The following is a 17257-nucleotide window of genomic DNA, read 5'->3' as shown; positions in this document are numbered from 1 at the left end:
TGGGCTCCCCAGCTAATTTCCATACTCTTATGCCTCAGGCCAATAGGGATTTAAAATTTTTATGATAATTAATATACTTTAAATTGTTTCATAAATATATAAGTAATGCATATACTTATCACAGAAAAAAGTGTAAAATACAGACAAGCGAAGGCGGGCGAGGGGTAACCAAAGCAACTTCATAACCTCTGTTAACGTTTTGGTATACCATCTTCCAGAGTTATAACCACTATATGTAGGTGTGTGTATATAAATATGTAAATATGTAAAAACCTTTAAAGAATGGGATAATTTTTATAATCTGTTTTTTTCCCTTACAAATACGAACAATTTTCAAATTTAAAAAAAGAAAAGAGATTTTTATCAAAGGGATCTTCTTCAAAGGGATTCTGGAAAGCCATCAAATGCTTCACATTTCAAGATCTGTTCCCAAGTACAGTATGCTTGTAAGCAATATGGATCTAGATGCATACAGAGCTGGCTTCAAATTCTAGGTCTGCCACTTGGCTGTCCCATCTCGGGCACACACTTTAACTACCTCTCACCCTCAGTTTCCCCATCTGTAAAAAGGGCTTGTTGATTCTAGTGGCTCTTTGCTTTTGGTTTTGGTGTTTCTTACTAGCGTCCATTTCCAGGTGTTTCTGGTAAGAGCACCTCAGTTTTCTTTGGGGGAAACCACTGTTCTCAGTTCATGAGGTTTGGACGCACTGAAGCATCGTCCCCCAGATGCAGACATCAGGGGCTGGTGTGCATGTGATCCAAGCCAGGGCGGTTAGAGGCAGCCCTGGGACTCTTGCTGGATGAAGTCTTTCCCTTCAAGGTTACTAAAGGAGGAGGACTTAAGCCAGACCCGTTGGAACTATCACATGGAAAAATCTGGCCTGAGAGTGTGGCCCACACAGAAGGAAGCAGAGTTAAAAGATGGAGGCAAGATGGTCACACATCCTGGACACACCCATGACTGAAGCTTTATCTCCTTTGCACGTCACAGTTTTATGAGCTAGTAAATCCGCTTTTATGATTAAGTGATATGAGCTGATGAGCTGGGATTCCATCACTCCGAATGAAAAAGAATTTGACCTATCCAGTAATAGTACCCACCCCTTAGGTTGTTACGAAGATTAAATGAAATAACATAGTGAAGTGCTTCATACGGTACCTGACATGTTTTAAGTCATCATTAAATATTACTTGTTATCATCATTATTATTAAATATTAACTTAGATGCATCAGAAGCCTTCATTTTTCTCCAAATATTTTATGTCCATGCCCAAAATGGGCGAGGCAGAGCAGCAAAAAATTTATTTTAAGTGTCAATACCCTAAATTATTGCAAAACGAGGTTTGAAGTGTTTGTACATTTTTAAAAGTTCTCAGACATTAACACCGACATCCATTAACCCGTTCCTCCTGAGGGATGAAATTTGATACTTGAACACTAAGGCTTGTTACTTTGGAACCAGTGGTCAGACAACCCGGCTCCTTTTAATTCCCACAAAACTGGGATGAGGAAAAAGCAGAGCAAGGGTTCAAGCCCAAGCAGAGACACAGGCCCCCGCAGAGCACTGTCTGTGAACAAAATTCTGCGTTTTGGTTTCTGAGGACACCTCCTAATTCCTGAAAACTCTTCACTTACCCTCTGCTTTTCTAAGCTCGGAAACAATAGTTCTCTGCCCTTGAGTGGAAATCAAAGCTACAGACAGCCTGACTTCCAGGTCTCAAAGTCTCCAGAACAATCGCCCAACCCAACCAGAGGCAGTGAAAAGGGTTCTGTCCCATCTAGTCCCCGAGCTTTCACTAAGGACCGGGACACTGGGGTTAGGGTAGCATTCGTTATATGTGGAAGCTGTCTTCATTTTCTCAAGACACAACCCAGGGAAAAGCCTGCCTAAATCCTTAGCTCTGGCTAACATTTGCTGAGACCTTCTCGTGTTGCAGGTACCGTGCCAGCCTTTGACTCACATCGTTTCATTTCCTCGTTGAACTTAGAAGAAAGCCTAGATTGGCCGAGGAGCACTGACTCATTCAAAGCCACACAGCCAGTCAGCTGGATCTAGTTAGGATTCAGTTTCTAAATAATAAAGCAACCATGGACACTAACGGTACTCAGAGCAGCACGTCACTTGCTGAGTGATCGCCATGAGCTGGCCCTGTGCTTGGTGTTTTATGTGCATTATTACAATTTCAGCTCTTTGGACCTCAGTTTCCTCTTGTATAAAAGGAAATCACGCTTCAGATTATGTGTTCTCTATTGCCTCCTATTTATGGAAAGCTTGGACTCTAAATTGTACCATGATGAATTTTTACCAGAAGATGACAGTCTTCCGTGTTGCTAAAAGAGGTCGGGGGGAGGGGCATCCAAACATCACCCTCAAATACACCACAGTCACTCTTGGCTGCCAAAAAAACCACGGACTCCCAATAAAGGCATCAAGTCAAGAAACTCCTCTTTCCAGGGGGCAGTTTTCGAAATTTCATCGTAGGAGATAAATCAAGCGCTGGGGAAGATCTGGAGGGGAACATACAATGAATTCCGTCTTCAACTGAAGCCTCTTCTTTTCTTTTTTTTTTTTTTTAATATTTTAAATGGTGGCAAGATAGATATAACATAAAACTTTACCTCTTGTTTTCTTACAGTAAATTATAACATGAAGAGAAGTATTTCCAAAGGAAACAAATCTGTTCTCAAATTTTCTTCCAAGAACTCTCACCTATGGAGTTTCTAGGGAGATGTGTCAATAGGGCCACTATTGACGGAATTTTCTAAAGGTGCTAAAGCAGGGGCTACACATCCACATCCGTCAGGACGTTATGGTGGTGAGTGACAGAAACTCAATGCATGGAAGCTAGGACGGGGACGGGACAGTGGCAAAGGGCGGAAGCTGGCCTTGGGAACAACGTCAGAACCCGCCCCCACCCCGGCTGCTGGATGTTGCTTCTCACCCCTCCAGGTCACCTTGGGTCCATGAACTCTCCATGCAGACCAGCTTTCTCCACCTGGCAGAGACACAGCTGCAGCCACTAGAAACAGTTTTCCCTTATGCTGTCTCTGACCCCAATTTTTTAAATCCCTAAAAAAAAGGCTCTAATTTGGCTTAGGAACCTATCCCGGAATCACCTGCCACCTGGGACAAGGTCAGGTGCACAGAATGGCCACTCCAGGGTGTGACGGACCTTCATGTCCTGTGTGCCCCCTAGAGCCATTCCCCTCTCTCTCCATCAACAGCACTGAGGTTTTGATTTAAAGAACCATCTGGTTCTGTTAAGAGGATTCTGGATGCAAATAACAGAAACCTCAACTCCAGCGTGGAAGAGAAGGGCCCTAGATAGGGCAGGCCTCTGGATCTGTGGATCCCAGGGCTCAGTATTGTCCTCAGGGACCCATAGTCTCCTTTCTCTACTCTACTGCCCAGAGTGATGACTTCAGCCAAAGCTGGTTTTCTAAGGATCGTGGTGACAACTGGGACTATTTATTTCCTTGTTCATATCTAGAAGATAAAGTCTTTTGTCCAATAATGTAAAATAAGTCCTTCTCTTCTTATTCCGTTCCCTTTTTTTTTTTTTTTTTTTTTTTGCTGTACGCGGGCCTCTCACTGTTGTGGCCTCTCCCGTTGCGGAGCACAGGCTCTGGACGCGCAGGCTCAGCGGCCATGGCTCACGGGCCCAGCCGCTCCGCGGCATGTGGGATCTTCCCAGATCGGGGCACGAACCTGTATCCCCTGCATCGGCAGGTGGACTCTCAACCACTACAACACCAGGGAAGCCCCCGTTCCCTTCTTAAGCAGGAGCTGATTGGGCCAGCTTGGGTCATGTAACACCTGTACACCAGTAACTATTGCCAGAGAAATGAAATTATGTCTTAGCCCCGGATATATAAAGGTTACACTACGACAGGGATGGGACTGTCATGGCAGGCTTAGACCATTGCCTGGAGGTACAGTTCACTGTCAAATTGGGGGTGGGGTGGGAGAATGGAGGTCAGGAGCCAAAGACAAGTCTATTACATCACCCTCTCCCCAGTGGTTTAGGTGGTCTTGGCTTCATCCCTAACTCTACGGGTGGCCCTTGCTTGGTTTACTTCAATTAGCTAATGCCATCCCACCCCTCTACTCCTTCCCATTTCCTCATCCACACTGTAGGCATTTAAACCAACCAAAGCCAATGAGATGGGAGAAAACTTTTGCTGGTGCTTCTAGGAAATAAAAACACTCCCTCATCCAGAGAAGCAAGATGAGCCTGGAGCATCTTGTAGCGCCCGAGAGTAAGAAAGTGCTCAGAAAGGCAAAACTGAAAACAGAAAGCCGAAACACAGTGATGGGGGTCTACCAGAGGAGCAGAGCAGCCAAGTGAAAGAGCTACTCATCACCAGATGGAAACAATTTCAGCAACAAAATAAAGTCATACTGGACTGTAACTCAAAGCCCAAAATCAATATCTACCAGTCCATCCTGATTTATGACTGAATAATACAGGGGGGAGAACAAACACCATCTCCCGCACAAAAGAATTTCAAATTATTTATATAGAGATACTCCGCCCTCAAGGAGGGGGAACACAACTCCGCACTCCTTAGGTGGGAGTTGTGCACAGTGACTTCCTTCTAAACAGTAGAGTATAGTGAGGGGGGAAAGAGTAAGTCTAGAGTGCAAACACTAGCTCAGCCAGTGGCCAAGGTCAACGTTAAATCATGTCGATAGTATACGCACTCGATAGGACGTGATGAAAACGGCACTTTACCTCTACGGTCTTCCTCCAGATAGCCCATAACCCCAGTTATCACCATGAGTAAAACACCAGACACATTCCAAAAGCGGAGTATCTTATAAAATATCTGACCAGTGCTCTCCAAAACTCGCAAGGTCATCAAAAACAAGGAGGGCTTCCCTGGTGGCGCAGTGGTTGAGAGTCCGCCTGCCGATGCAGGGGACACGGGTTCGTGCCTCGGTCCGGGAAGATCCCACATGCCGCGGAGCGGCTGGGCCCGTGAGCCATGGCCGCTGAGGCTGCGCGTCCGGAGCCTGTGCTCCGCAACAGGAGAGGCCGTAACAGTGAGAGGCCCATGTACCGCAAAAAAAAAACAAAACAAGGGAAGTCTGAGAAACTGTCACAGCCAAGGGGAGCTTAAAGAGACATGACAACTAAATGTACTGTGGTGTCATGGATAGAATCCTGGAACAGAAAAAGAGCACTAAGTAAAAACTAAAGAAATCTAAATACATTAAACATTAGTAATAATGTATCACTATTACTTGATAAATGATAACAAATGTATTGTACCAGTGTAAGATTTTAATCAGAGAGGAAATTGGATACAGGCTATATGGTAACGCTCTGTACTACATACTCCCCAATTTTTCCACAAATTTGTTCTAAAAAAGAAAACCTCTTAAAAAGAAAAACATTCCCTCTCTTGGAAGGATGTTACTATTAGAGATCCTTACTATTTTCCTAAAGGGTGTAAGATTGTTTTGAATAGTATTAGGTAACATGTAACTTAATAATATAAGTAAAGTCTTAGTATCAATATAGTGCTGGCACAAGGGGGGGTTGCTGCATGTACTCATTGATTAGTTTATTTGACAAATATTTATTGAGTACCTACTGTGAAATCATCTCTGTTCTAGGTGCCAGTGGTACATTGGTTAATACGACATGAAGTGTGCATGAAGAGGGGAGGAGCAAACGAAGTAGGATTTTCATACAATGATGAGTGCTATTTAAAAAAAAATACGAAACAAGAGTAAGGAGGTCGAAGATGATGGGCAGGGTCCTTTTTTCTAGGGCAGCTGGGAAGATCCCGCTGAGGACAGAATCTGAAAGCAGAGCTGAAAGAAATGAGGGAGCTAGCCACACAAGGATGTGAGCAAAGAACATTCCACCACAGGAAAAAGTAAACAGTGCTGGGGTAGGAATGAGGGCATTTGAAGGCCAGTGTGGCTGAAGCAGAGTGAGTGAAGTGGAGAAGGGCAGGACATGAGATCAGAGAGCTAAATGGGCTGAAATCAAACAACGGTTCAAAGGCCACACTAAGAAATTGAATTTTACTCTGTATGATGGGAAGTTAGGCACTGGAACCAGCAAAGTGACCCAGTTACATATTTAAGATTATTCCAGCAGCTGTATGGAAAATGGACTGTAGAGGGCGCTAGAGTGGAAACCCCAAGCCAGAGAGAAGCTACTGTAGTCCCTGTGTCAAACTATGGTGTTTAGCTCAGTGGTAGCATGGAAGTGGTAGATATAGTGGGATTGGGGTTATATTTGGGGATAAAACCAAGAGGGCTTATTAACTGAATACACAGAGAGGGTGAAAGAGGGGTCTCACGGACCAATCAACAAAAATGAATTGGACAAGAATCAGGACTCACAGTGACAAAATATCATAGATGGTCCCCAAGATCTAGAGATCTGTAATGTGTTCTGGGGCGACCAGCTAATTATAGGATGGCCACAGACTTGGCATTCTGCTCTATAACATCATCCCTCTTTAGTGAGACATTTATTCAGGCTTGAACCCTCTAAGAAGACTTATCTCAGAGACCAAAGAGAACTGCAGGAAGTGCTGTCTCTTGATGAGCAAATACGCAGGCTTCCTCTCGGGGCAGCTCCAGAGGCTGCCAAGTGTGTAATGTGTTTCTGTATTGTCTCCCCTCCCCCCTCCCCCAAATTCTGGGAGGGAAGCAACTCCATTCACCATTGCACACTGAGTACCTGCCCCAGGATACATGTGCAATAAACATTTGCTGAATGACTGTGGAATAAAATGACAGAGGTAGCCTAAGTCTCCCTTAGAAGTCATATTTTAAGGGAAAACAGCAATAGCCAGGCTAACACAGAGACAAAGAATAAAGTTCAGGAGGGGGTTGAGGCTGACGAATCCGTTGGAGCTCTAGGCTACAGCCAGTAAATGAGAAACAGTGATTTTGCAAGAGATGGCACAAAGGGCTAAGCAACAGTCATTGATGGGACTTTGCAGCTGAACTTGTTGATCTCATCACAGGACCATCAAATGTCAGAGCTGGAAGAGATCTTAGAAAACTTATAGATCGACCCACATGTTTACAGATAAGCAAATTAGGGTGAAATGGCTCAGGACTAGAACCCAATCCCCTGGACTCCAGATGCCAAATTCTTTTTCCTATCACACAGATGGGCAGTTATATTGAACTTCCTCTTCCGTATGTAGGCTCAAAGAGGAGTTTTCAGAGCAAGCTGGAGAGATAGTCTTCTGAAATCCGAAGTCTATACTAATATAAAATTCTCATTTTAGAATTCAGTTCCATGAAGAATAAATGACCCCTCTTGATAAACTTTTCCCCTTATCATTCAAAGAAAATAAGGCAGCCCATCATGGTTCCCTTTTTGACACGGCTGCCAGGAAGGTTAGAGCTAAATTTTTCTTTTTCTAATAAATTTATTTATTTATTTAATTTTTGGCTGCATTGGGTCTTCGCTGCTGCACGTGGGCTCTCTCTAGTTGCAGTGAGCGGGGGCTACTCTTTGTTGCGGGGCGCAGGCTTCTCATTGCGGTGGCTTCTCTTGTTGCAGAGCACAGGCTCTAGGCACGCGGGCTTTAGTAGTTGTGGCTCGCGAGCTCTAGAGCGCAGGCTCAGTAGTTGTGGCAGACGGGCTTAGTTGCTCCGCGGCATGTGGGATCTTCCCGGACCAGGGATCGAAACCGTGTCCCCTGCATTGGCAGGCGGATTCTTAACCACTGCGCCACCAGGGAAGCCCCGTTATAGCTAAATTGAACACTTAGTCCTCATAACAACAGTGGCCTCAGTGGTTAAGAATATGCCTGCCAATGCAGGGGACATGGATTCGAGCCCTGGGCCGGGTCCCACATGCCCCGGAGCAACTAAGCCCGTGCGCCACAACTACTGAGCCTGCGCTCTAGAGCCCGCGAGCCACAACTACTGAAGCCTGCGCGCCTAGAGCCCATGCTCCGCAACTAGAGGAGCCACCGCAATAAGAAGCCCACACACTTCAACAAAGAGCAGCCCCTGCTCACCGCAAGTAGAGAAAGCCCGCGTGCAGCAACGAAGACCCAACGCAGCAAAAATTAAAGATAAATAGAATTCAGATTTGGAAAAATTAGTAATTAAAAACAAAAACAGTGGCCTTAGTTTTTGTCAAAAAGTACTTCTTTCCTACTCCTCTTGATGACTTTTCATGTTTCATAAGTATTTCAATGGCCTTATTGTATATGTCTGTGTTACTGTTAGACGTCTCAAATTTGTTTTGGAAGTCAGCCAGGTCTAAATCACCAAAAAAAACAAAATAGAAGGAAGATTTCATTTCTCTTGTGCACTGGAACGGCTACTTATAGTGTGGTGTACGTTTTCAGATCCCACCCTTGACCTAAAACTCAGACATTACCTCCCGGCTTTATATTTATAGAAAGGAGAGCCCACCACACGACAGACTGCATACAAATGACTAGTTATAAAATTGTAGGGTCTGCCTGCTAACTAGGCAAGTCCCTGGAAACTTCTCCGAAATGAAAACAAGATGTGGAAGGAAAGTGCCATGCTTGCTGTGCTGACGTGGCAGGACTTCACTTACACCAGGACCTGGGGGGGAGCAGTGCAGCCTGGCCTAAGGATGGTCAGCAGGTGGTGGACTGGGTTCCACCCAGCTCCACGCTTGCTGCCGACTACTCCCCAGGCTCGAGATACAAGATCACCGTAGCCTTCGTCTCTTCTGGATTCTAGCCATGTAAAGAGATTAAAGTGCTCATTTTCTGAAAACATGAGGCTTTCTTTTCCCTCCCTAAAATGAAATTCCTCCTAAACCACAAAAATTTAACCCAGGCAGGATTAGGAAAGCAACAAAGGCGTCCATGCAGAGATCTTTCCTCCTGCTCCCTTAGTGCTCTGTCGCTGTTTCTGCCCAGGTAGCAAAAGAAACGTTAATAAGTCCCTGAAAATGTCAACATCGCCAGAGGACGCTAGACTTTCATGTTTATGCATTTGAGCCTGAGACTTCCTGTGGCTTTTTTTTTGTTTTTTCCTCTTTCCTGAGTTTGAAAATTTTGTTCTTTATTCTTATGGTGTTGCCCATGATTTCCATGATAATCTAAGAGATACGTTTAGAAGAAAAATGGCTTCAGGAGACACTGTTGCTCATGGAAATAGTCCTTCCCGAAAACAACCATTTGGATTCTGTTCATGGTCTCTTCCAAGTCAGAGCCAATTTTTTCAGGCAGAGACAAGAAAATGCTGCCCCAATGTTCCCAACACCTTGAAGGATGAAGACAGTTCCAAAAATCTATGATGTTTCTTCAGAAAAATTTCAGGAAAATTATGAATGCAGGCAAGCCTACTGTATGACACCTGCATTAGTACGAAAGGGCTCAACCTGTACCAAGACTGCTGGGATCAGTATCCTCATCATGGAACCTTGGACAAATTGCTAAACCTTGTGTAATATTTTCCTCATCTGTAAAATGGAGATAATATTAGTGCTTAATCAGTGCTTACTTCACAGAGCTGTCTCTCAAAGTTTGGTGTGCATCAGAAACAAGAGGAGTGCTTGTTAAAACACATACTACTGAACTCAACCTCTTGATTTTTGATTTTGTGAGCCTGGGTGGAGGAGGGAAGGGGTGAGACTCAGCATTTCCAACAAAGCCCCAGGTAACTCTGGTGCCGCTGGTTCAAAGAGAACTCCAAGAGAACCACTATCTAGGGTTATGGTGCTGATGGCGTAGTTAATGAACGTAACCTAAGTGTCAATAATGACTATTTTAATGTACTGTGGTTAACACTATGCCTTGTAAAAAGTTAGCTGTGATAAATGGTGTCCATTCTAATTATCTTCCAAGTTGTCCCATCAACTTACAAATCATAGCAACTTTGTAGCTAAACCGTAATAGAATCCATTACAAGAAACCTCAGTACATAAGAGGGAAAACCCTATTAACTTCCTAACAGAAATATCCTTATTTTAAAGAGTGAATACATTCATAAGAGATTGTAAATGGTTCTAAATAGACTTAAAAGCAATTCTATACATCACTGGGGTTTTTTCCCCTAAAACTTGTCCATACCCATCTGTACATTTCTTACCAGGCAGAAGAGAAACAAAAGCTGACACAGCTACTTACTAGGTTTCCTGACTTTTCTCTCACTTACAGTAAAAACGCCAAACCAAATTTAGTCATTACGGTGAAAAAGAAGTCTTCCACTCGTTTCAAGTAATTAAGGAGCCCAGCAAATGTGGACGTTGCAACTGGCAGTTATAACCATCAACAGTCTCCAAATGGTAGAGGAAACAGAGGGCTACAAGACAAGGGGATTTTTTAAAAGCTCTCCACAACAAAGGAAATGAACGCAAATCCCTAACCTGCGGGTGTTCCAGCAACCCTAAGGCCAAAGATGAAAAGCTGTGGCGGGTTAAGCTCTGTGCAGATAAAGAGGATATCAAACAGAATGTCGAAGGCTAACATGTTTTCCTTGCAGGGCTCTGACCACACATGAGTCTGAAAAAGAAGGAGGAACAGGGAAAGCCCCACGCTTCCAAGGAGAACACTTCTTAGTACACTCTGGTCGAGAGTCTCTTCTGTTCTAAGCACAGGGGGAGATTCGCGGTTCAATGAGAGGCAGCCAGTACTTAGTAAACATCTAACTTTTCCAACTCAGTCAGATCTAAGTTTTTGGTAGATATTCTCCAGTGAAACATGAGAGTTAGATAAAGCATTCTTAAATCGTGATGGCTATTGAGAAATTCTACAAAGGGCGCATGTTTGCAAGAACGCAAAAAAAAAAAAAAAAAAGCCTTTGCCCTGACAGTTAAAAATGTACCATGCAGACCACTTTCCCTGACACTTCTCTTTTCAAAAGGTACGTGATGACCAGCACTGCGCTGTTAACAGGACTCCATGAAGACGGTTTTTCATTTCTAGCGGGAAAAGAAAGAAAAGTGGGCAGCCCGTGGGTGAACTTGGAGTTTGTCCCTCCAGCCCACAGCCTCCCATGGACCGGACACGGGTGGAAGGAGGGAGACACGGGTCCGCGGATGGGATTCTGGGGCTGCCACGACTCACCTCGCCAACTTCTTCAGGCTCTCGGCGCCCCGACGGCTGGCTCGGGGGCGCGGACGCGGAGGCCGGCGCCGGCGAGCGCTCTGGACCGCCCCCGGGAGGGCACCCGGGCCCGGGAGGCGCGCGGGGGCCGGCGCGGGGCGGCGCGGCGGGGCGGACACGGGGCGAGCGAGCGGCGCGGGGGGCGCGGCGCGGCGGGTGCGCAGGGACAGCCCCGCGAGCAGGAGCGCGGCCAGCGCGAGCAGGAGCAGCGCCGCCGCCTTGTTGCGGAGCTTCATGGTGCGGCGCGGCGGCGGCGGCGGCGGCGGCCCCTGGGCGGCGCGGCCCCTCTGCGCATCGCGGCGCGCCGGGCGGCGGCGGCGGCGGCGGCAGCGGCGGCGGGGCGAGGGCAGCGGCGCGCGACGGCCGCCTCCTCAGCCCGCCAGCCGGGGACTGGGGTCCGGGCGGCCGACGGGCGAGCGGGCGCGCGACGCAGGAGGAAGAAGGGGAGGGAGGGGGAGGCGTGAGCCGGCCCGAGGAGGGGCAGCCCGCGCCTACCGTACTGTGTGGAGTAGCCGCCCGTTCGTCCGCCCACCCGCCAGCCGCCAGGCGCTCCGTCTTCAGGTAGGGCAGCCTAAAAACCTCTCACCTCCTCATTCATCCACTCATTCATTCATTCGTTCATTCATTCATTGTCTCCCATTCCGTTCCATTCCCTCGTTTACTTCCTCAGTTCCGTCATTCATTCACTTACTCTCCCATTCCATCTTCTCTTCATCGGATTCTCTCTCATTCCATGCATTTGCCCCATCATTTATTTTTACCCATCTATCCACGCACTCGTGCACCTACCCATACATCCAATCAGGCGGGGACATCTCTGTCCAGTTTTCCCAATGCAGGGCCTGGCACTTGGTGGGTACCTGTAGGATAACCACTCCAGATCCACGTTGTCTAAACAAGTTACAGAGTGAATTCTAGAGTCTGGGTTTGAAATCTGACTCTGCCGCTCGTGATCTAGGCTAGGTGATCATGAGCAAGTGGCACAACTTTCTTGAGCCTTAATTTCCTTACATGCAAACTGGGATTGTATTGCTGCTCTCCGCAGAGCCGTTGTGTGGACATTACATTAAACAAAGCATTCGAAGAAACTCGCACAGTGCCTGGCTCACAATTGGTGCCCAATAAAAGCTCTGTGATAATTAGTACAATAAAACAGAGCTCGTCATATATACATAAATGCACATTTTTTTCTTTCTGACGTAGATTTGATATAGAGTAATATTCACAAGCCAGTGTAGAAATGAATGTTTCTGAGACTTTAACAGCCGCAATCACCAGATGAAGTTTCCAGAGTTTCCCAGCTCTTCTTCCAGGGCATCCCCAAGCATCTATGTGAAGCATGAGGACACCTCCTCTTATTATTCACCATGAACTGACAGCCAGCGTTCTATTAACTCTCTTTTCTGCTTGGCCACGTGACAAGGAACAGCAGTTATGACGACGTCTCTGGGATTCTACAAGATTCCATGTTGCCTTATAAATCGTCTAAAATTCAGTTATATTCCGAATGGTTCTCATATTAGCGTTACATTTTAATTCTTTGAGATCCCATTGTATTTAAAGTTCTAGGAATGAGAATATTTAAACACCTGGAACCTCTGGCCAAGTAGGCACCTAAGAGATGGCAGGATGCAGGCTCAAGGTGTACACAGCAGATGTTGCAGGTGAATGAGCACCAAAAAATCCATCGATTTCCACTGAGGGTGAGGTATCGTCCCGCTAGGATGCATTTGGAATTGGGGGAAGGATGTTTTGGGTTGTCACAATAACTGGCAAGTTCTACTGGCACATACTGGACCTCCCACAATGCTCAGGACACTCCAGCAGCACAAAGAATTGTCCTGGGCCAACTGCCAACATGGGGGGGGGCACTGTGGAGAAACACTGGGATAGGCTAAAGCCTGGTGTTCAGGCCTTCCAAGTTTAGAAATGGCCACTATTATGTTAGTATGTGGCTCAGTGAAGCAAGAATTCCCAAACTCTGTCTTGCCACTTCCTCTCTTCCTCAAGGAGACACATGCAATAAGAATAAAATAAGGCAAAGTAACACTTGGCTAACAGCTAAGGTTTTGGCCTCAAACACCAAAGTAGAACTTGGAACAACTAGGTTTGACCAAACAGAGGACTCTGTTTTCTTTTACCTTGCTGAAACAAAGGAAAGGCCTGATTTATCTCCTTCCCCTGCATCCAAATTCATGTTTGGGTTACCATTCTGATACCTAACATCATGGAAAAAAGATTCCAGATACCATATCTATGACTCATCCCATTTGTCACTTGGATGTCAAATATACCAAATGCTTGTGTATTTGTCCCCCTACCCCAGAAATCTGTTTCTCCCCTTGTCTAGATACTCAGTTGCTCAAGCCAGAAATTAGGTGGGACCCAACCTTGGTTTCTCTGTTTCCTCTCACCTCCTGTATTAGTTATCTGTTGTTGCATAACAAACTACCCCAAGTGTGGTGGCTTAAGATAATACACATACAACCTCATGCTTTCTGTGGGTCAAGAATCCAGCACGGTTTGGCTGGGTCCTCTGCTTCACAGGCTCTCAAAAGGCTGTAATCAAAGTGTTGGCCTGGGGGTGGTGGTCTCATCTGAAGGCTCAACTGGAGAAGGAGCTGCTCCCAAGCTCACTCACATGGTCATCGGAAGGGTTTCAGTTCATTGGACTGAGGGTTTCTGGTCCTTGCTGGCTCTTGGTCAGAGGCTGCCCTCAGTACCTTGCCAGGTGGCTTTCTCTATCAGAATAAGTACATCAGAAGAGCCAGAGAGAGAATGCCATCAAGACAGAGGTAACAGTTTTTTATTATCTATTTTTGGAAGTGACATCCCATCACTATGCCATCTTCTCCTTGTTGGAAGCAAGGCATTAAATTCATTCTGCACTCAGGTGGAGAGGATTACACAAGGGCCTGAATACCAGGATTACTGGGAGCTATTTAGAAGGCTGCTTCCCTCACCGCCCATACCCAAAGAGTCAGCAAGCTCTGTGGACTCTGCCTCCAAGACATAATCAGCATCTCTCCACTTCTCTCCTGAATTGTCAATAGTGTTTGCTTGACAAGATCAAACCTTGCCCAATTCCTAATGGCCTTGTTCCCATAGTATTTCACATAAGTTATTCCCACTCCATCCCCCACGACTCTGAATTATATGAAGTGGCTCTTCTATGGCCTAGAAACTTTCTAATTGATCTCCTTGCTTTTTCCCATGGCTTCTTCCAATCCTTAAACCAGAATAATCTTTTAAAAACATAAACTATTTCTCCCTTGCTTACAACTCTTCAGGATTGGTAACAAATTTTTAGATCTAATACCCAAGGCACAATCCATGAAAGAAATGATTGATAAGCTGGATTTTATTATAATTTAAAACTTCTGTTCTGTGAAAGACAAAAGTCAAGAGATTCAGAAGACAAGCTACAGACTGGAAGAAAATATTTGCAAAAGACACATCTGACAAAAGACTGTTATGCAAAACATGCAAAGAACTCTTAAAACTTAACAATAAGAAAACAAACAACCTGATTTAAAAATGGGCCAAAGACCTTAATAGATGCTTCACCACAGGTGATATACAGATGGCCAGTAAGTGAATGAAAAGATGCTCCATGTTCTGTCACCAGGGTGGTCCAGTGGCTAACGCTCTGCGCTCCCCGGGTTCGATCCCTGGTCAGGGAACTAGATCCCACATCCCACAACTAAGAGTTTGCATGTTGCAACTAAAAAAGATCTTGCATGCCACAGCTAAAGACCCTGCAGGCCGCAGTGAAGATCCCATGTGGCACAACTAAGACCTGGCACAGCCAAATAAATAAATAAATATAAAAAAACCCAAAAAACAAACAGTGAGATACCACTACACACCTATCAGAATGGCCAAAATCTGGTACCCTGACACCACCAAATGCTGACGAGGATGGGGACCAACAGGGATTCTCGTGCATTGCTGGTGGGAATGCAAAATGGTACAGACAGTTTGGTGGTTTCCTACACAATGAAACACACCCTTAACCATACAACCAACAGTCACACTCCTTGGTATTTATTCAAAGTAGCTGAAAACTTATATCTATACAATAGCCTGCACTTCAGTGCAGGTTATTACTAATTCGTTATTAGTAATTCGTAATAGCAGCTTTAATAGTAATTGTGAAAACTTGGAGGCAACCAAGGTGTCCCTCAGCAGGTGATGGATCAATAAACTGTAGTGCGTCCACACAGTTGGATGTGGACTTTGGGTGATAATGGTGTGTCAATGCATATTCTTCAGTTGAACGAATGTACCCCTCTGGTGCTGAGGTGTTGATGGTGGAGGAGGCTGTGTATAAGAGGAGACAGTATGTGTATTGGAATTCTCTGTAGTTTCCCTTCAATTCTGCAGTGAACCTAAAAAATTGCTCTTAAAGAAAAATCTGTTCTTTTAAAAAAGCAGGTATGGGATTTTTCACTCAAGTACTCTGACTCTACTGTCCGTGTTGTTAACCATGCCCCCCAGAGTATAATGTATATATGTTGCTTGAGCAAAGAGAAGGCTGTGAAATGACCTCTACAAGATGGTAGCCAATAAATACCTCAGTGGGCAGGACAGGAGGTTTGGGGTTATGTCTGTATCAGTTAGAAGCAACGGAAGAGAATAGCTGACTAACTGTGGCTTAATCTATGGCTTTTCCAACTTTAATGGGTGGACAAATGGTCTGGAGGCCTCATTAAAATGTAGATATCAAGGTGGTGTATCTGAGCCATGGCCTGAGATCCTGCATTTCTAATAAGCTGTTAAACATTGCTCCCTGGGGCTTCCCTGGTGGCGCAGTGGTTGAGAGTCCGCCTGCCGATGCAGGGGACACGGGTTCATGCCCCGGCCTGGGAGGATCCCATATGCCGCGGAGCGGCTGAGCCTGCGCGTCCGGAGCCTGTGCTCCTCAACGGGAGAGGCCACAGTAGTGAGAGGCCCGCGTACCGCAAAAAAAAATACTAACAAAACCATTGCTCCCGCTGCTAGTGGTGATCCAACATTTTAAGTAGCAAGGACTTGATATATTCATCTTACATAGTAAGAAATCCAGAACAGATGGAGGACAGGGGTGGAAGGAAATGTTTCCACTGGAGACCTACTGTGAACATTTGTGTATTTGTCTTTCGGTGAGCATAAGAATGCATGTGTGTTGGATATATACTAGGATGGAAATTGCCGTGCTACAAAGTAGGCATAAGCTTACCTTTAGTGGATGCTACCCAACAGTTTTCCCACGTGATTTTATCAACTTACCCACCTACCAGTAATGCATGAAAGTCATGGTTGCTAAACATCTTTGCCAACATTTTGTTTGTTTGTTTCATTTTAGCCACTCTGGTGGGTGTGTAGTGGTATTGTGGTTTTAATTTGTATTTCCCTGAGGACTAATGAAGTTAAGCATCTTTTCATGTATGTATTGGCCAACTAGACTCTTATTTTATGTCTTTTATGAAATATCTGCTCCAGTCTTTTGCTCATTTTTCTGTTGAGTTGCATTTGATTGATTTGTAGGATTCTCCAGAATCTGCATAAAGAACCCTTATCAATAAATATAGTTTCATTTTTAAATGTAAATCTTTGATTAACTTGGCATTTATCCTGGGTGAGTATGGGCCCAACCTTTTTTTTTTTTTCAGATGGTTTTCTCAACACCAATACTGCACAGTCCATCTTTCCCCCATCAATTTGAGGTGTCGCCTTGGTCATGTGCTGCAGTCCCAGGTGTATTTTGAGATATTTCTGGGTTTTCTATTCCATTCTGCTTGTCTGTCTCCCGTGTGAGAGTGCAATTTTACGTACTTAGCATTAAAACATGCTTATATATCAATCAGGATGACTCCTATTGTTTTAGAGCTTCCCAGGCTATTTTTATTTGTTTTTCCATATGAACTCAGAACTAGTTTGTCTCATTTTAAAATTAAAAACACAACTTTATTGGCATTAAGACAAATTTTTAAATTAACTTACAACAAATTAACATCTGCACAATCTTGTTTTTCCAATCGAGAGTGATTTAGCCTCCCTTACTGGTTCAAATCTTATTTGGTATCCTTCAAGGATGCATAAACTTTTGAGAAGCATAACTGAGTGGGTGGGAAAGTAAGGAAAATCTCTGAGGCCAAGAAACCACAAGAAAGTAAGAAACCTGAGAGATTA

At 45.0% G+C, this 17257-nt stretch overlaps 1 protein-coding gene across 1 annotated transcript in view; it reads right to left on the bottom strand.

Annotated features, from left to right (window-relative positions):
• Positions 1-11319, bottom strand: part of GXYLT2 (glucoside xylosyltransferase 2) — a gene marked incomplete at its 5' end in the record, with an annotated part of 84618 nt that extends 73299 nt beyond the window's left edge. The window contains one exon of the mRNA XM_079934241.1: positions 11045-11319. Within this exon, the coding sequence (XP_079790367.1) occupies positions 11045-11319 (275 nt within the window). The remainder of the gene's footprint in view (positions 1-11044) is intronic.
• Between the last annotated feature and the right edge of the window lie 5938 nt (positions 11320-17257).

Source organism: Stenella coeruleoalba, assembly GCF_951394435.1.
Source record: "Stenella coeruleoalba genome assembly, chromosome: 10".
Taxonomy (NCBI): Eukaryota; Metazoa; Chordata; class Mammalia; order Artiodactyla; family Delphinidae; genus Stenella; species Stenella coeruleoalba.
This window is presented reverse-complemented; position numbering and strand designations above follow the sequence as displayed.